At 47.7% G+C, this 20,721-nt stretch overlaps 1 protein-coding gene across 1 annotated transcript in view; it reads right to left on the reverse strand.

Annotated features, from left to right (window-relative positions):
- Positions 1 to 20,721, reverse strand: part of RPS6KA2 (ribosomal protein S6 kinase A2) — a 349,845-nt gene that overhangs the window by 176,325 nt on the left and 152,799 nt on the right. Inside the window, exons 13-14 of the mRNA XM_063917551.1 lie at positions 10,377 to 10,501; positions 9,293 to 9,418 (exon numbers count right to left, since the gene is read on the reverse strand). Coding sequence (XP_063773621.1) covers positions 9,293 to 9,418; positions 10,377 to 10,501 — 251 coding nt within the window. The remainder of the gene's footprint in view (positions 1 to 9,292; positions 9,419 to 10,376; positions 10,502 to 20,721) is intronic.

The raw sequence follows: 20,721 nt of genomic DNA on the forward strand, positions 1-20,721 counted from the left end.
GTGAGTCGCGCTATTGAAAAATGGTCAGACATCTTGTCATCAGAAATTGACACGATTGATAAAGATGAGATACTCCTTAAGTTAGGGAATATCAAAGACGCTGCCGCATACATGCTAGAAGTGATGAAAGATATTGGACTCTTGGGTTCAACAGCCGCTACCATGGCAGTATCGGCTTGGCGGGCGTTGTGGATTCGCCAGTGGAACATGGATGCAGATTCCAAAAGGAATATGGAGGCTCTCCCATATAAAGGTGAGGCCTTATTTGGTGATGGACTGGATGCGTTAGTCTCAGCGGCTACCGCAGGTAAGTCAACTTTTTTGCCTTCTGCTCCTGCACTGGCAAAAAAGACATATCACACCCACATGCAGTCCTTTCGGCCCAATAAATACAAAAAGGCGAAAGGTTCCCCATTCTTTTCTGGTAGGGGAAAGGGAAAGAAGTCCACAGCGGCTTCAGGATCCCAGGAGCAGAAGTCAACCCCTACTTCTGCCAAATCTACAGCATGACGCTGGGGCTCCCTTGCGGGAGTCCGTTCGGGTGGGGGCACGTCTCAAACGGTTCAGCCAGGGTTGGATTCAATCTGACCTGGACCCCTGGGTGTTACAAATAGTGTCCCAGGGGTACAAGCTGGAGTTTCAAGATGTTCCCCCATGCCGATTTTTCAAATCGACCTTGCCAGCTTCTCTTCCAGAAAGAGAGGCGGTAACAGCAGCAATTAAAAAATTATGTCGGGAAAAGGTCATAGTCCTGGTACCTTTGTCACAACAAGGGGAGGGTTTCTATTCAAGCCTCTTTGTAATTCCGAAGCCGGACGGCTCGGTCAGACCGATCCTAAACCTAAAAAATCTGAATCTCTACTTGAAACGGTTCGAGATCAAAATGGAATCACTGAGGGCAGTGATTTCCAGTCTGGAGGAGGGGGACTATATGGTGTCAGTAGACATAAAGGATGCTTACCTGCATGTTCCCCTTTATCCTCCTCACCAGGCTTATCTGAGCTACGCGGTTCAGGATTGACATTACCAATTCCAGACGTTGCCTTTCGGTCTCTCCACGGCGCCGAGGGTATTCACCAAGGTGATAGCGGAGATGATGGTCCTCCTTCGTCAAAAAGGAGTCAATATAATTCCTTATCTGGACGATCTTCTGATAAAAGCGAGATCCAGGGAGCAGTTGCTACAGAACATCACACTCTCCCTGTCCATACTCCAAAAACACGGTTGGATCATAAATTTTCCAAAGTCACAGTTGGAACCGACGACAAGATTGTCTTTTCTCGGGATGATCCTGGAAACAAAAGTTCAGAGAGTATTTCTTCCGGGGGAAAAGGCTCTGGAAATCCAGAAAATGGTAAAACAGATATTAAAGCCAACAAGTGTGTCGATCCATCAGTGCATTCGGTTGTTGAGGAAAATGGTGGCGGCCTACGAGGCCATACAGTTTGGCAGGTTCCATGCCAGAGTATTTCAGTGGGACCTGTTGGACAAGTGGTCGGGTTCCCACCTACACATGCACCGAAAGATAATCCTGTCCTCCAAAGCCAGGATTTTGCTCCTGTGGTGGCTACACAGTTCTCACCTACTAGAGGGACGCAGGTTCGGGATTCAGGACTGGCTCCTGGTAACCACGGATGCAAGTCTCCGAGGCTGGGGAGCTGTCTCTCAGGGGGAAAGCTTCCAAGGGAAATGGTCAAGTCAGGAGGCCTGCCTTCACATAAACGTGCTGGAATTGAGAGCCATTTACAACGGCCTTCGACAAGCGGTACATCTTTTTCAAGATCATCCCGTGCAGATCCAGTTGGACAATGTAACAGCAGTCGCGTACATAAACAGGCAGGGCGGAACGATAAGCAGAGCGGCAATGGCAGAGGTGACAAAGATCCTCCTCTGGGCAGAAAGACATGTAAAGGCTCTGTCGGCGATTTTCATTCCGGGAGTAGACAACTGGGAAGCGGACTTCCTCAGCAGACACGATCTCCATCCAGGAAAGTGGGGCCCCCACCAAGAAGTCTTCGCAGAGGTGACAAGTCTCTGGGGAGTTCCTCAAGTAGACATGATGGCATCTCGTCTCAACAAGAAGCTTCAGAGATATTGTTCCAGGACGAGAGACCCTCAAGCAATAGCAGTGGATGCACTGGTGGCCCAGTGGGTATTCTGGTCGGTGTATGTCTTCCCTCCACTTCCGCTGATCCCAAAAGTTCTCAGGATAATAAGAAGAGCAAGAGTTTGAGCAATCTTCATTGCCCCAAACTGGCCAAGGAGGGCTTGGTACCCAGCTCTTCAGGATTGCTCATAGAAGATCCTCTGCCTCTTCCTCCTCACGAGGACCTGCTGCAGCATGGGCCGTGCATGTATCAAGACTTACCATGGCTAGATTTGACGGCATGGCTGTTGAGCGCCGGATCCTAGCCCGAAAGGGTATTCCCACGGAAGTCATCCCCACGCTTATTCAGGCCAGGAAAGGAGTAACGTCTAAACATTACCACCGTATTTGGAGAAAATATGTGTCTTGGTGTGAATCCAAGAAGTCTCCTACGGAAGAGTTTCAGTTGGGACGTTTTCTCCATTTTCTGCAGGCTGGTGTGGATGCGGGCCTTAGATTGGGGTCAATCAAGGTCCAGATTTCGGCCTTCTCGGTTTTCTTCCAAAAACAATTGGCCTCTCTTCCAGAAGTTCAGACCTTCGTGAAAGGGGTTCTGCACATCCAGCCTCCATTTGTGCCTCCAGTGGCACCATGGGACCTTAATGTGGTGTTGCAGTTCCGTCAATCACATTGGTTTGAACCTCTAGAGGAGATAGAGTTGAAGTTTCTCACTTGGAAAGTAGTGATGCTTTTGGCCTTGGCATCCACAAGGCGGGTGTCGGAATTGGAGGCCTTTTCTCACAAGAGCCCTTACCTGATCTTCCATGAAGATAGGGAAGAGTTGAGAACTCGCCAACATTTTCTTCCAAAGGTGGTTTCGTCTTTCCACACAAACCAACCTATTGTGGTGCCAGTGGCTACTGACACGTTCAATAAGTCAAAATCTCTGGATGTGGTTAGGGCTTTGAAGATTTATGTAGCTAGAACAGCTCGGATATGGAAAACAGAGGCTCTGTTTGTTCTGTATGCTCCCAACAAGATTGGGTGTCCTGCTTCCAAGCAGACTATTGCGCGCTGGATCAGAGGTACGATTCAGCAGGCTCATTCTATGGCTGGATTGCCGTTACCGACGTTGGTGAAGGCCCATTCTACTAGGAAGGTGGGCTCATCCTGGGCTGCTGCCCGGGGGGTCTCAGCATTACAACTTTGCCGGGCAGCTACTTGGTCAGGGTCAAACACATTTGCAAAGTTCTACAAGTTTGACACCTTGGCCGATGAGGACCTCATGTTTAGTCAATCAGTGCTGCAGGGTCATCTGCACTCTCCCGCCCGTACTGGAGCTTTGGTATAAACCCCATGGTCATGAAGTGGACCCCAGCATCCTCTAGGACATATGAGAAAACAGGATTTTGATACCTACCGGTAAATCCTTTTCTCCTAGTCCACAGAGGATGCTGGGCGCCCGTCCCAGTGCGTACTTTACCTGCAGTTTTGTTTATTAGAGTTACACGAGTTGTGTTTTATTAGTTTTCAGCATGTTGCTGTAATTGGTTCATGCCTGTTGGCGTGTGTTATGTTGAATGCCATGTTGTGCGGCATGGTTGAGGTGTGAGCTGGTATGTGTCTCACAATTGGTATTAAAGTAAATCCTTTCCTCGAAATGTCCATCTCCCTGGGCACAGTTCCTATAACTGAGGTCTGGAGGAGGGGCATAGGGGGAGGAGCCAGTTCACACCTTTTTGAAAAGTTTTAGAGTGCCCATGGCTCCTGCGGAACCGTGTACCCCATGGTCATGAAGTGGACCCCAGCATCCTCTACGGACTAGGAGAAAAGGATTTACCGGTAGGTATTAAAATCCTGTTTTTTTTTTTCGTTATTTGGGTTTTCGCCTGGATGATAGTTTCTTTGCTGATAGATGTCTTCTGATGTGTTGTTCTATATCTTGTTCGGATTTTGAAAAGTGTAGTAGCTTTTTACATTGGTTCATTTCAGAATAATCAGGTCAATCTGGAATTGTTCATTATTTAGATGATTTTTTTGTTCATGGGCCCAGCTGATTCTGATATTTGTGGTAATATTTTATTGAATGCATTGTCATTGTTTACTGAGTTTGGGGTTCCAGTAGCTGAGGAAAAGACGGTGGGCCATATATCGGTGCTGACCTTCTTGAGTATTGAAATTGATACGATTAAGGGTTGCTGCCGTTTGCCCATGGAAAAAATAGTCACAAGGTGACGTTGAAACAAGCTCAATCATTATTGGGGTCTCTCAATTTTGCTTGCAGGGTTATCCCAATAGGTAAGGTCTTTAACAGGAAGTTGGAAAGAGCAACAACGGGTGTTAAGAGGCCTGATCATTTTATACGATTATCTAAAGAAATTCGTAGGGATTTGCATATTTGGGAAGAGTTTTTGTCAAATTTTAATGGTGTTCGCATTTGGCAGTCTGAACCCAGATCCAGTGTTCAGTTGCAATTATTCACTGATGTATCTGGGTTTCGGAGTTTATCTGGAGGGCAGGTGGTGTGCTTACCCCTGGCCTAAAGCATGGTTGATGAAGGCCTTACTGGTAATCTGTTGTTGTTAGAATTGTTCCCGATCATGGTTGCACTGGAGTTATGGCACAAGGTATTGGCCAAAGTTTCAGTAGTTTTTTGGTGCGATAATTTGGGGGTAGTTCATGTGATTAACAGACAAAAAGCTGCTGGTCTACCTGTTTTGCATTTGTTGGGTCAGATTGTCCTGCGTTGCCTTCAATGGAATATCAATTTTTGCGCTAAGCATGTTCCAGGCATTGAAAATGGCGTGGCAGATGCTCTTTCACATTTTAAGTGGCACAGGTTCAGGGTGCTAGTGCCAGGTGTGAATGTATCTGGTGACCCTTGCCCGTCGTATGCCTGGCAGGTGATACGCCCGGATTGGAGGGCTTAGTGCTAAGATCCTTGGCGCCTTCCACTCTTCGGGGGTACAGAACAGCAATGAGAGAGTGGGAGAGATGTCCACATGCGTCGAGACCAAGGTAAGAACTTTATACCATGTTATTGGATTATGTTTGGGAATGTTTTAGCGCAGCAAGTCAAGAGGATTTGTATCACGCTTACTGTCTGCTCTATCTTACTTCGGCATGATTTCACTAAATCTTTCTTTTTAGCGAGAGCACTGAAAGGGTGGGCACGAGCGATGCCCCCTGTACAGAACGCATGAAGACCAATAACCATTTCAATGTTGCAGCGCATGGCGGTCGTTTTGCAGGAGGTCTGTTTACGTAGCACTCATATTTAGATTGTGTTTCATGATGGCCTTCTTCGGGGCTTTTAGAGTCAGTGAATTGGTGGCCGAATCAAGAACAGCAATGCTTCGTGAGCATGTGTCACTGGAAGAAGGATGCTTATGGTGCAAAGTGCAACATTCCATAACCGATCAATTAGGCAAAGGGTGTTGGGTGGCCTTGAGATGTGTTGAGGATACTGAGATTTGCCCAGTGTCACTGGGAAAGGATTATTTGAGAGCAAGGATTGATATTCCAGGTCCATAGTTGCAGCACATGGATGGTATGCTGGTTACTCAATTCCAATTTAGATGGGTGATGGAATGCTGTATTTACCAGTATCGAAATACGGTACCCATTCGTTCCGTATAGGTGCGGCGACAACAGCGGCTGCTGAGGGCCGTTCGAGCAGGCAAATTAGAGCTCTTGGGAGGTGGAAGTCTGATGTATTTCGGAAATATATCTGGTTTTGACCTGGGGTATCTCAATCAGACTTGAGGTTTCAGCCACTCGCCATATTTGGCGGTCTTGAGGAATTTTTTATCCTGTCAGGTGCCTTAATTATTCACACGTGCTTGACAGGTGTGTTTTTCACCTCTCGTCAAGTCTGATTCTTCATATTCCCTCCCCCCCTCCCCACCACCCTACCTTTCAAATTTGTCATCTTAGAGTCCATATTAAAAAAATACCATTTTAGAAAGGTTATAATGGAAATAGTTGGGTGTTTTTTGTCTTGGAAGTAAGGTTGTTTTAGGTTATTTTATTTGAATTCTGGTAGTATGAAGGTTCTGTGAATATTGTTTTTGTATTTTCAGATTGGCGTTTGGATGATTGCCTGATATGGATTGTGGGGCACTCGTATGTCTTCCACGGTGAAAGGTCTGGGTTGGAGTGCCTTCAGTCCCCTGAAGCGAGGCTGATCAGGTGGATCGGTGTGAGGGGCCTACGTTGGGAGCAAGTCATGCCCTTATTTTGGCAGCAGATGCAGAGGTCGGGATGCCCGTTAAGAGTGGTGTTCCATGCCGGGGAAATGACTTGGCCAAAAGTTCGGGTCTTGACCTTCGGAAAACCATGGTTAGGGACTTAGTTAACTTTCAAAACAGGTTTCCCTTCCTAAGCGTGGGATGGTCTGACATCATTCCACGGTTGGTGTGGAGAGGTGCGGAGAGACTGGCTGCCACAGAGTTGGTCCAGCGCCAGAACAATTCTGTGGTGGGCCGGGCTGTGAGTGAGAACAGGGGGTGTGTGGTCCCGCATCCCTCCACTTCGGTTTCTACTCCTCAGGTTTACATGGCCGATGGTGTCCATTTGAATTTTAGGGGTGTGGAAATCTTTCTGGAGGACTTGTTGTCCTCAGTCTGTAGTTGGGAATATTATTAGTGAGGTAGAAGGATTTTTTAAGAGAAGGAGTAAGTGGGGTTTGTTAAAGTTTGGGGTATGGTGGCAGGGTTTCGTTGAAACTGTGGTGGGTTGGGATGGCTTGAAATTGTGGCAGTAGTTGAAAAAGGTTTTATAGGTGCTCAGGAGATGAGAAGGTGGTGGAGTTTGATATATTACAGGCCGGGCCGGAGTACCATCGGACCAGGTGGGCTTTGGTCTCCGGTGGAGTGGGTGGACACCTGAGCACCTTTTGGTTTGGAGTTGGGGAATACCTTGAGTGGAGAGTTGGCCACGGTATCCCCGGTAAAGATTAATCAACACAAGGGGTGGCAAATGGTCCCTTATAGCCCCTTGTGATGCGATGGAGGCTGGGCTGAAATTGGGCCCCTGCCTCTTCTTGGGTTTTGAAACTTGTTTTGATGTTGTTTGGGTCAGCCACAATTAAAAGGGTTAAAATGTAGAATAAATAGGGACTTGAGTTAAATAGGCCATCCCTCCTTGCCACCATACCATTTGTTTAATAATAAAGCTGACATTTTCATTTGGCAAAATTATTCCTGTTGTCGGTGTCAGTTATTTCTTTAGAGTATGTCTTGAGTATGCGCGTGAATGAAGGATAGTCTATGATAGACATTTTATGATGGGACACATCCTTCTACTATGGAGGACCGAGCTGGAAGGGCCACAGATATGCCGCTCATGCACGGCAGCACATTCAGGCTGGCCAGGTTGGAGATTGCACTACAGGTACAGATTCTGGCACTGCAGGGTCCCAGCTGCACAGTGCAGAGCACTCTCCTCCAACATTTCTAATAAATAATATTTGGTTTCTGCAGCAAATTACACAAATGTCCAAGTTTGAGCATGAATGGGCAATTTTCTGAAGGATTCAAATGGTGCACAAATAGTACAAGTACAAGTAGACCGCAAATGTTTTGTATAACGCATGCAGGTGCCATAAGAAACTGATAAGGCAGCTTGCACAATATAAAAAATGCTGAGTTCATTGATCCCGCTGGCAAATGCTCATGCCAGTTGGGAGCTCACTGTGACTGACGGGCAACGCTACTCGCAGTTTTACTTTGTGGAAAATATGGTGAATGTTTGCTGGGTACTTATTACCCAGGACTGGGCTTGCTGGAGGGGCCCAGCAGTGGGCTGAGTCTGCTGCCCCCATCAAACCGGAAGCGGGTAACTCCACCACAGCCGGCTCCATCTCCTCAGTGACATCTTCGGGAAGATGGCGCTGCACACTGAAAGGAAAGACTCTGAAGAGTCTTAGCTCTCTGGTGCACAAGCACCAACTCCCAAATGTCACTGGAAAGATGGCGACGTCTGAGGAGGGGGAACCTGCTTCCCGGAGCAAGCAATGTAGGAAGCGGTTGGCCTTCCCCATGTTTCCCCTCTCTGTGCCCCCCCCATGGATTTAAATGGTGCACCCCACAATTAATATGTTTTTTTATCCATTATTTTTACCCTTCCATGGGGTGCCTGTCACCAGCTGTCATCAGGTAGATGGGAGGGAGAGATTACAGCCTTCCCGTAAGGTCCGGGGATGGAGTGAAAACGGTACGTCCAGACCATACAGGTAGGCTGTAATCTCTCTCTCCCTATCTTCCTAGTAACAGCAGTGACAGTCACCCCCTGGATGGGGACATGCACTACAAGCTCCAGAGTGGCAGAGTATGCTGCAGGGAGCAAATCCCATCCGGCATTCCAGGGTCCATACCGTACCGGTTTTTACCCAATCCCTGGAAATCTCCTGTCATATCAGCCTATTGTATGTTGCATCTGAAGAAATGTTACACCTTGATCTACCATAAACTAGGGTGCCACCACCCAGCCATCTGGTATTCCTCCAGACAGTCTGGAAATCTGAAGAGCTGTCCAGAGTTTAGAGGCTGGTTAATTTCTGACATGTGGTGTCCGGCAATCCCAAATGTCTCTGTTGTTCATGTCTTTGTTCCTCTAAATATTCCTTCTGGCTGCAGGCGTGACTGCAGTCAGTGCACTGCTTACTGCTCGGCAGAACAGAACTACAGTGGTGGCAAACTTGAGTGTCAGACAGATTCTGTTTGCAATCACTTCAGACACTGCTGGTGGCAACTTCAAAGTACAAAATAGCAAACATCAAGGGGCCCTGGCATTTAAGGCGATATGTGCGTGATGGGCCAATACATGTTCACAGCTGAATCATCCATTTTTGTCACCAACTTCTCTGCTTATTAATTAGTCTCTACTAGAGCTTCTAGGAGAACTGCTGCTGATTCATTATTTCAGAGTGATGAACGTTGGTGAAATAGCTACGTGAGACATTTATTGATGTGCGTTTCTTGTTATGGAATAATTTGTTTCATCTCTGCATAAAAAACAGTTTGAAGTATCTATAGCACAGTATTCACTTCTATAATGACTTTAGCATATTACTGCATTCACTTCACAGCATTATCACTTGTATGAGATTATATTAACACTCTGTCCTGAAGACATGGAGGAGCTTTGGAGCGGAGTGGTGAATAACTTTTACATTTCAGTCTTGATATTTAGTTAAGTACATACCTTGACTGCAAACTCTGTGTTAGTGGATTTATGCACACACTGCTTACATATGGAAAAGGTACCACTGCCTATGATTTTCTTGATTGCATAGCCATCAGTGAACTGAACATTATTGCCATGTAATTGCTAAAGAAAGAAAAATAAAAAAAATAGTGTTAATGAAAACCATTTGAGTTCAGTAATACAAAGATAATTATGTGACTGTTGGATCAGTAAAAACAATAAGCACTTTAAACAGGTCAGAACATGGATAATTAGCAAACAAAGGGAGATGACTCTAATACAAAGTAGAATTAGGACCAGATGTACTAAGCCTTGAAAAGTTATTAAGTGGAAAGTGATAAACTACCAACCAGCCATTCCTAACTGCGATTTTTCAAACCCAGCCTGTAACATGGCAGTTTGGCTGGTACTTCATCACTCTCCATTTTAGCACTTTTCAAGGCTTAGTACATCTCCCCCTTTATACCACGTGAATAGTTAATTGGATTGTATGGCAGTGAGTTGTAAGCAGTCTTTATTTATTAATAGACTTCACTATTCACTGGTCAACTTAGTTTTTTTCTGATTTCCCTTCTAAATCTGCGTAAACACTATGGTATATTGTGTAATCTTGGTACTTTCATCCAATCTGCATGACCATTGTATAATGTGTATACCCACTGCCATTGTTCATTGAATTGACCCACTTAATGAACGATTCCATAGATAATGCAGTATTGTTAAATGAAGTAAGTAATTATATAAGGCGTCACCGTGCGGAGGGTCTTCTTGTGTATAGCAATGCAATATATTGCGCCACTGGGTCACACCGTTGTTTAAGTGTGTACCCAGCTTTAGTCTTCAGGTAGCCAGCAAGAATTTATTCTTTTTTTTTTATATATAATTGATTAATACTAGTGATCTGAGTCAGTGGAGGATACATAAGGAACACCTTTATAACTTCACTTTGCACTCACTGTTCAGTTACAATCATGTACTAAGTGCCAAGCCCATTCACTAGTAATCCTCCACACAATCATGTGTCTTTCTCTAAACAGATCATTTGTAAACTTAAGTGGTTTGAAGTCGCCTATTAACATACCTGCACTATTGGATTGACTGAATAATTGCGTAAATCATGTTGAGTATATTCCAGATTAGATGCTACGAAGCTGAATCCTCTGAATAGATTACATGTGTTTGCACTTGGAGGCATTCCCGGAGAGTCTGTAAATGAAATTTTAAAAGGTTCTCAAAAAAAAATTTTGTTTAAACAATATTGATTATGACACGGTGTACATACATCAGAGGCTGGTTGGCAACTGTCGGCCTGGAGAGCAAACGCAAGTGGCCCCAGCTTTTCTACCAGCTCATTGCAATAAAAAAATGGTCATGACAAAAGCCCTGTAGACATACTTTATCTAACGTGAATGTGGTTTAAATAGCAAATTAAACATATGAAAAATTGTTATGTCAAAAAGTTATAAACAAATACATCTATTTGCCTCATCAGACAAAATAAGAGACTATCCTAGTGACCGATATTCAAAATAGAACATTATAGTGCTCTCTATACAATACATAAAGCATTTTAGTAACCATATTACATACAGAAAGCATTCTAGTGACCAATATACACCTCTTCCCCCAACAGTTGTTAATTTTATGTCCCATAGTAGTACCCTAGTTTATTTTATGAACCACAGTAATGCCCTAGTTCACATTATGTCACATTGTAGGGCTGCTTGTACACATTATGCAACACAATATTCCCAATTCACATTGTGTTATACAATGTCCCCAGTTCATCTTATGTCCCATTACGGTGCCCCAAGTTCATGTAGAGCCATATTATAGAGTTTCCGCTTTATTTTGTGCCACATTACAGTTGCCAAGTTCAAAATGTTGAACATTATAGTGCCATCCAGTTCCTTTTATACCACATTACAGTGAGCAGGTCCAGGGTCGTAACTAGATATATTGTGGGCCCCAAGACAAACATTTGTAAGGGCTGGTATTTACCAAACAATGGGGAAAAATGAATGCAGGAAAGATTTATATCTCCTGCATTAACCCTTTGATATATATACAGTATGGCCGATACTTAAATTGTTAGAGAACAGTGCGCAGTCTCCTGCATACATTCATACACTAGGACGCAGAGGCACTGGGAGGTCCGACCTCCGACCTAATGACATCACCGCCGGGCTTCTGAGCATTTACATTTGGCACCATCTTTTACTTTTAAAGTTTAGCAGTACTGAGCTCCTCTGAGGTGAGACCACTGTTACCTGCTATGTACTGTACCACTGTTTGTTTTTTAAGAAATCTGTTTATTTTAGTTTTTTTTATAACAAGTCAAATGACAGAATAAAAATTTGACAAAAGTATGCAGGTCTAGAAGCAAATAGGTGAAAAAATTATGATCAGAAGGATAATTGTGTACATACTGTAGTGTGGTACAAAATAGTAAAATACTGTAGAGTGCAACAATAGAGGTATAAATTAAGCACAATGATGATGGCGACCATATCTTTCTTTGTATAAATATAAAATAGCAAACAAGGGGAAATGGAGAGAAAAAGGAAAGAGGAAGATGGAATAGAAACAGGAAAAAGTAGCAATTAAGGGGAAAGAAGGAATGAAAGAGTGAGTGAGTTGTATATCTCTAAAGTCGAAACAATTCAATGAAAGCAGAAAAGGTCTATAAAGTATTTAATAGAGGTTCGGCTTGAAAACGGTTAGTCCATGGCATACAGGTTTTAATAAATGTAGAAGGGGTGTCATGTAAGATAGAAGTGAATCTTTCAACTCTATAAGAAGACCATACCGCATTGATCATAGCTATTAATGAAGGGGATGTAGGCGATTTACATTGGGCAGCTATGTGGCATTTAGCAGCATAGAATGATTACTTAGCTTCTGTTGGCGAGGGAATAGGAGGTATGAGATTCTATAGGAGAGCAGGACAAAGAGATTGATAGAAATGTCTAATTTGCAAGTATTGGTAAAAAAACATTACAAGGAAGCGAGAATCTAGATTGTATGTTTGCAATGTCGGGAAAGGAGGAGAGAGGAGCAATATCGAGAGGGAAGAGAATATTGAGTTGGGTTGAATTGTAAAAGGGTCGATGATCAACTCCTGGTGTAAAAACAGGGTTATTCCAGAGAGGGGTCAATAAATGGTGGACAGATACGTAATTGATATAATCTGAAACAGAAGTCCCAAATGTGTAGTGTAAATTGGATGGATGGTAGCAAAGTAGAGGCCGCTTGGCAGTTTATGGGTGGGGACAAAAGTAAGTGAGATAGGAAATAGACAGCTACAAAATCCGATTCAATAGTTGTCCACACTCTTTGAGAAGGTGGAGCTTGCCAAATTATACATAACGCAAGGTGAACCGCACGCAAATTTTTAATGAGACCTGGTACTCCCTGACCTGGAGTGTGATGTGTTTTCTTGTTTTTTTTCCCTGCCCATATAAAGTCAGTAATATATGACTTTTTATAGGAGATGTTTTAAAATTTTTGCAGAGATACTGTAGGTAAGGGGAGAGTCTGTCAAAGGTAAAGTAGGCGTGGAAGAACTGACATCTTAACAGCTGCGATGTGACCAAGCCAAGAAATAACGAGATTTATGGTAAGAACTTCCCGATGTTAAATCTCTTTCTGCGAGGTACACTGGGCTCCACAGGGAATGACATTGGGGTGTAGAGTAGGATCTTGATCCGAGGCACCAACAGGCTAAAAGCTTTGACTGTTCCCAGAATGCATTGAGCCGCCTCCTCTATAACCCCACCTTCGTGCACAGGAGCTCAGTTTTTGTTAACCAGTCCAATGCAGTAGCAGGTAAAAGAGACGACAACCGTTAGTAGCCACATACACCACATTCTCATGACAGGAGAAAGTGTCAGCGGTTAATGCCATACCAACCCAAAGAAGCTAAGTGCGTCAGGGTGGGCGCCCAGTGTACCTCGCAGAAAGAGATTTAACAACAGTAAGTTCTTACCATAAATCCAATTTTCTGCTGCGGGGTACACTGGGCTCCACAGGGAATTACATTGGGGATTTCCTAAAGCAGTTCCTCATGGGAGGGGACGCACTGTAGTGGGCACAAGTCCAAAGGAAGCATCCTAGGAGGCGGATGTATCGAACGCATAAAACCTTATGAACGTGTTCACTGAGGACCACGTAGCCGCCTTGAACAATTGTTCAAGGGTCGCACCACGGCGGGACGCCCAAGAAGGTCCAACAGACCGAGTAGAATGGGCCTTGATGGAAGGCCAGCCTGTATATAAGCATGTGCAATCACCATTCTAATCCATCTGGCCAGGGTCTGCTTGTGAGCAGGCCAGCCACGTTTGTGAAAACCAAACCGTATAAAGAGAGAATCAGACTTCCGAAGGGACGCAGTTCTCTTCACGTAGATACAGAGAGCCCGTACCACATCCAAAGACAATTCTGGAGAGGCAAAGGCCGGAACCACAATCTCCTGATTAAGGTGGAAAGAAGACACCACCTTAGGTAAGTACCCGGGATGTGTTCTAAGAACCGCCCGGTCACAGTGAAAAATCAGATATGGGGATCTACAAGACAAGGCACCCAGATCCGACACCCGTCTAGCAGAAGCAATAGCCAGCAGAAACAATACCTTAAGAGAAAGCCACTCTCAAATGGAGACTCTTGCAATGCCCCCAGAACTACTGACAAGGTCCCAAGGAGCCACAGGCTATGTCCCATGTCCCAGGCTATGTCCTATGTCCCATAGGAGGTTGAATCCGCAACACACCCTGAGTGAACGTATGAACATCAGGTAAAGTCACAATTTTTCTCTGGAACCAAACCAACAAGGCAGAAATATGAACCTTGATGGAGTCCAGATGAAGGCCCAAGTCCAGGCCCTGTTGTAGAAAGGCCAAAAGTTTGGCCGTACTAAATTTGTAAGCGTCATAATTGTTAGTGGCGCACCAAGCAAAGTAAGAATTCCAGACCCTATGATAAATCCGAGCAGAAGCCGGTTTCCCGGCCTTCAACATAGTTTGAATGACCGCCTCAGAAAATCCTTTGGCCCTCAAGACAGAAGCTTCAAGAGCCACGCCGTGAAAGCCAGCTGGGCCAGATCCTGGTCGACACAAGGGCCCTGAATGAGGAGGTCTGGTCGTTGTGGAAGCAGAAGAGGACGCTCTAACGATAGACCCTGAAGGTCTGAGAACCAGTGCCGTCTGGGCTACGCTGAAGCGATCAGAAGTAGGATTCCTCCTTCTTGCTTGAATTTCCTTAATACTCTGGGCAGGAGTGACACTGGAGGGAACACGTAGGGCAGCCGAAAGTTCCATGGACTTGCCAGTGTGTCCATGAACGCTGCTTGAGGATCCCTTGTCTTTGCTCCGAAGACCGGAACCTTGTGATTGTGTCGAGACGCCAACAGGTCCACATCTGGGAGGCCCCTCTTGTCCACTAGGAATTGAAATACTTCTGGATGGAGGCTCCACTCTCCGGCGTGTACGTCCTGATGACTGAGGAAATCCGCTTCCCAGTTTAGGACCCCCGGGATAAACACTGCCGATATGGCTGGCAGATGGCGTTCTGCCCACTGAAGAATTCTCAAAACTTCCCTCATTGCCATGCAGCTGCGAGTGCCGCCTTGATGATTTATGTACACCACCGTGGTGGCGTTGTACGACTGTACTTGAACAGGTCTGTTCTGTATTAAATGCTGGGCCAAGTTAAGAGCATTGAACACCGCCCGCAGTTCCAGAATGTTTATCGGGAGGAGAGACTCCTCCTTGGTCCACTGACCCTGAAGGGAGTGTTGCTCCAACACCGCGCCCCAACCTCTCAGACTGGCATCCGTCATCAGTAGGACCCAGTTGGAGATCCAGAAAGGACGACCCCTGCTCAATCGTTGGTCCTGAAGCCACCAGCTCAGTGACAGACGGACCTCCGGAGACAAGGAGATCATGTGAGACCGGATCCGGTAAGGCAGGCCGTCCCACTTAGCAAGAATCAATTTCTGTAGAGGGCGGAAATGGAATTGAGCGTACTCCACCATGTCGAAAGCTGACACCTAGCACTTGCATCGCCGAATGTATCAACACTTGCGGACGAGATTGGAAGCATCGAATCCTGTCCTGAAGTTTCAGGACTTTCTCCTGAGACAAGAACAACCACTGGTTGTGAGTGTCTAACAACGCCCCCAGGTGCACCATGCTCTGAGCAGGGACCAGGGAAGATTTCTTCCAGTTGATGAGCCACCCGTGGGCTTGCAGAAACTGGAGTGTCAGATCCAGATGGCGTAGGAGAATTTCTGGGGAATTCGCCAGGATCAACAAGTCGTCCAGATACGGCAGGATCCTGACCCCTTGACGGCGGAGTACAGCCGTCATTACCGCCATGACCTTGGTGAAGACTCGCGGAGCCGTGGTCAAACCAAAAGGCAATGCCCGAAACTGGTAATGGAGGTTGCCAACCGCAAACCTCAGGTACTGCTGATGCGACATTGCAATGGGAATATGCAGGTAAGCATCCTGTACGTCCAGGGAGACCATACAATCCCCAAGTTCCAAGGTCAGAACAATAGAGCGAAGAATTTCCATACGAAACTTGGAGACCCTCACAAATTTGTTCAAGGACTTGAGGTTGAGGATGGGCCGAGAGGATCCATTCGGTTTCGGGACTAGGAGCAGTGGTGAATAGTACCCCTTGCCTCTCTGAGCCAGAGGCACCTGTACTACCACTCCTGTGTTCAGGAGGGACTGTACCTTCGAATGAAGAGTTTTTGCCTTCACCTGATCCGAAGAAACGTCTGTCAGGCAAAATCAATGAGGGGGACGATTCTTGAAGGATACGGCGTAACCTTGAGTGTCGACTTCCCGTACCCAGGCATCGGAAGTGGTCTTCAACCATTCCTGGGTAAACCCTAGAAGTCGGGCCCCCACCCTGGGATCCCTCAGAGGGAGGCCCACCCCGTCATGCAGCAGGCTTGTCAATTTTGGAAGCAGGCAGCCCAGGCCCATTTAGGTTTGGGCTTATTGGGTTTGGAAGTGCAAGCCTGTTTCGGGTACGCCTGACCCTTTGCTTTCCCTGAAGGACGAAAGAAGCGAAAGGAAGTACTAAGCCTTCGGTACTGAAGGAGCAGTACTAGGTAGACAAGCTGTTTTAGCAGAGGCTAAGTCAGCCACTATCTTGTTAAGGTCTTCTCCGAAAAGAATGGCTCCCTTAAAAGGGAGTACCTCCAGGGTTTTCTTAGAGTCCAGATCTACAGACCAGGACCGCAACCAGAGAATCCGGCGAGCGAAAATTGACGTAGTAGAAGCCTTGGCCGCCAGAATACCGGCATCAGAAGCCGCCTCCTTAATGTAATGAGAAGCTGTGACAATATACGAAAGACATTGTCTAGCATGATCAGAAGCTTTGGAAGGCAGCTCAGCTTCCAACTCCTGAGCCAACGCTTCAATAGCAGCACTTGCTTAGGTGTAAATCGCCTTTAAACAACCCTCCACATGCTTATCCGTCGGTTCTTTCAGAGACGTGACGGTAGTTACAGGCAGAGCTGAAGATACCACGAGCCACGCTACTTGTGAATCCACTGGCAGGGGTGTCTCCCAATTTTTACTTAGCTCCGCCGCGAGGGGATAGCGAGCCAGCATCTTCTTATGAGGCGTGAATTTCTTTCCTGGATTTTCCCAGGATTCCTGACGTATGTCAACTAAATGGTCAGAGTGAGGTAAAACTTGTTTAACCACTTTCTGACTTTTAAATCTGTCCGGTTTCTTAGTGGCAGTATCAGGCTCTGGGTCATCAGTAATTTGAAGAATTATCCTGATAGCCTCCAACAAGTCAGGAACATCCACCTGTGAAACAGATTCCCCATCAGAATTATCAGTGTCTGTGGGGTCAGTATATACGCCATCCTCATCAGACGAGGTGTCTGGGACGTTGGTGGATTGTGAGGAAGTAATAGCCCGCTTAGAGGACCCCTTGATCTTAGGTGGGCGAGGGTGAGATTTCTGTTTTGTCAGTGATTTGGTTCAATTGCTGTAACTGAGTGGACAGTTGATTTGCCCATGGCGGATTAACCGCAGGGACCATAAGCGGTTGCAACGGCACAAGAGGTCCCATAGGGGGCGTAAGTCTAGTTACCAGCGTATTCAATAATGTAGAGAAAGTAGCCCAAGGTGGGTCATTATGCACCCCCGTTGCTACGGTCCCACTGGGGGGTAGGGAACCCCCAGAACCTGAACCCTCTGCTGCTATGTTTTCCTCTAATATGTCTGCAGCGTCATCACCACGCAATGTGGGATGAGCCCCAGCTCCGTCGCCTCTTGTAGTTGACATGTCTGAAAGCTCAATTCAAGGCAACACAGTACAATATCAGCAGCACAACACCTGACAAGAACCCCCTGTGTAGTACAAACAGAGAGTTCCAGAGGTATATGGTGACTAAAAATCACAGAGAAAAATACACAATAAGTATATCTTGTGAAACACCTATATTAAGTAATAATCCTGACGCACTTAGCCCCCTCAGGTTACAGAATATAGGGATAGCAATCTGAGTGAGATACACAAAATGAAGGTCACACAGCAGCTATATGCACACACACATAGTCACATTGTACAATGCAGAAATTATGACATGCAATAAAACTGCACTGGACTAGCAATACAGAGTAATACTAAGTATAGCTATACACTCAATCAGTGGCGTGCGGTGAGGTCAGTGGCTGGGGAGGCACTGCAGCGGTGTCCGCCTAATCCCGCCGATGACCCCTACCGCTGCTGAGCCAATGCCCGCGACTGCCCCTGAGCCAATGCCCGCTATCCCCACCACTGCCTTACAAACTCGGCCACACATCAACTGCCCTGGCACTCCACCACTATTTCACATCTCAGTCCGATGCCGCCACTGCCGCCAATGCCCGCAGCCTGCCTGCTCATTAAACTTGTGATGAGCAGGCGGCTAATATATTGTACATTTTTATAGAAAATAAATAAATTACTGTTTGGGACTGGGGAGGGAGTGGGAGGAGAACATGAATGCAATTTTGTTGTCCAGAGTTTCCATTAACTTAATAGCACCGTGGGTGTGGCGCTATTAAGTTAATGGAAGTCCTGGACAACAAAATAGCCAGCAGTGGGTGACAGGGAGAGGGTGACGCTAGATAGAGGGTGACAGCTGTGGATGACAGAGTGGGTGACGCCAAGGAGAGGGTGACAGGAAGAGCGTGATGCCAGGGAGAAGGTGACAGAAGGAGCGTGACGCCAGGGAGAGGGCGGCAGCAGTGGTTGATGCCAGGGAGTGGTTGACGGGGAGGATGACGCCAGAGAGAGGGTGGCAGCAGTGGGTGACAGGGAGTAACGCCAGAGAGAGGGTGATTGCAGGGAGAGGACACCAGGGAGAGGGTGACCCCAGGGAGAGGGTGACAGGATGAGCGTGATGCCAGGGAGAGGGTGACAGCAGTGGATGATGCAAGGGAGAGGGTGACGCCAGGGAGAGGGTGGCAGCAGTGGATAATGCCAGGGAGAGGGTGATGGGGAGGGTGAAGCCAGGGAGAGGGTGACGGGGAGGGTGACGCCATGGAGAGGGTGGCAGCAGTGGATAATGCCAGGGAGAGGGTGACGGGGAGGGTGACGCCAGGGAGAGGGTGACGGAGAGGGTGACGCCAGGGAGAGGGTGGCAGCAGTGGGAGACAGGGAGTAATGCCAGGGAGAGGGTGATTGCAGGGAGAGGGTGACGACAGAAAGAGGGTGATGCCAAATAGAGGGTGACGGGGAGGGTGATGCCAGGGAGAGGGTGGCAGCAGTGGGAGACAGGGAGTAACGCCAGGGAGAGGGTGATTGCAGGGAAAGGGCGCCAGGGAGAGGGTGACGACAGAAAGAGGGTGATGGGGAGGGTGACGCCAGGGAGAGGGTGGCAGCAGTGAGAGACAGGGAGTAACGCCATGGAGAGGGTGATTGCAAGGAGAGGGTGATGGGGAGGGTAACTCCAGGGAGAGGGTGGCAGCAGTGGGAGACAGGGAGTAACGCCAGGGAGAGGGTGATTGCAGGGAGAGGGCGCCAGGGAGAGGGTGACGACAGAAAGAGGGTGATGCCAGGGAGAGGGTGACGGGGAGGGTGACGCCAGGGAGAGGGTGGCAGCAGTGAGAGACAGGGAGTAACGCCAGGAAGAGGGTGATTCCAAGGAGAGGGTGATGGGGAGGGTGACTCCAGGAAGAGGGTGACGGGGAGGGTGATGCCAGGGAGAGGGTGGCAGCAGTGGGAGACAGGGAGTAACGCCAGGGAGAGGGTGATTGCAGGGAGAGGGCACCAGGGAGAGGGTGAAGACAGAAAGAGGGTGACGGGGAGGGTGACGCCAGGGAGAGGGTGGCAGCAGTGGGAGACAGGGAGTAACGCCAGGGAGGGGGTGATTGCAGGGAGAGGGTGACGGGGAGGGTGACTCCAGGGAGAGGGTGACGGGGAGGGTGACGCCAGGGAGAGGGTGGCAGCAGTGGGAGACAGGGAGTAACGCCAGGGAGAGGGTGATGACAGGAAGAGGGTGACATTAGTGGGTGACAGAGAGAGGGTGATGACAGGAAGAGGGTGACATTAGTGGGTGACAGGGAGAGGGTGATCAGCATTGCCCTGCACCCTTGAGGGCTTGTAACAGTAGTTGGACACCTTCCTGGTAGCAGACCAGACTATCCTGGTACCAGTAACTTCAATCTAGTTCCACTGCCCGCCTGAGCACTACTCCTGTCGAGGTCTCCAAATGGTCAGGCCAGACATGCAGGGAGCAGTGGTCACTATTCTGTCCCCTACCCCCCCCCCCCCTCCTGCTGCTGCTATTTTTATTACCGCTGCTAACAAACATCTCTCCCCCCCCCGCTCCTGCTCCGTCTATTGCCGGTGATTACACCCCCCCATCGCCCACCCCCATCCCCACCCCCCCTCCCGCTCCGGATCTCTGACACTCACCGAGGTCGCCGCTGTCCAGCAGGTCCCAGGGGCCACCTGTAGTCGGGCCAGCTGTGACTGTAATCCCTTGCTGAGCCCGTGCCGCGGTTGAGAGTCATCCGGCATAGGAGGGGGTGAGTCAGCCCGATCAGCTGCGGCAGCGGGTCTCCAAGAGTAAGGAACTGGGGTGCAGCGAGGGGGAAGGTGGCTGGGAGGGCAGCTGATGTGGAGAGGGGATGTCACGGCATAGCAGCGGCTGCGGGTGATGATACCCACTGCCGCCACCAGTACCATGTAAAAGGATGTCCGGCGCCCAATCACCTCATCCACAGTGACAGGGGGCGTGCTTTCAGATGGGCTGAAAGCACGCCCCTGTCAAAGAGGCACTTCTAGTACTGCCGCTTACAGGGGTTTTTTTAAATGGGATTTTACTCCCCGCTGCTTGGCCCCGCCCCCTACTTCCGGACCTTTTACATTGTCAGCGGGAGGCACCGACAGCGGTGCCTCCTATA

This window comes from Pseudophryne corroboree, chromosome 4 (assembly GCF_028390025.1).
Source record: "Pseudophryne corroboree isolate aPseCor3 chromosome 4, aPseCor3.hap2, whole genome shotgun sequence".
Lineage (NCBI taxonomy): Eukaryota > Metazoa > Chordata > Amphibia > Anura > Myobatrachidae > Pseudophryne > Pseudophryne corroboree.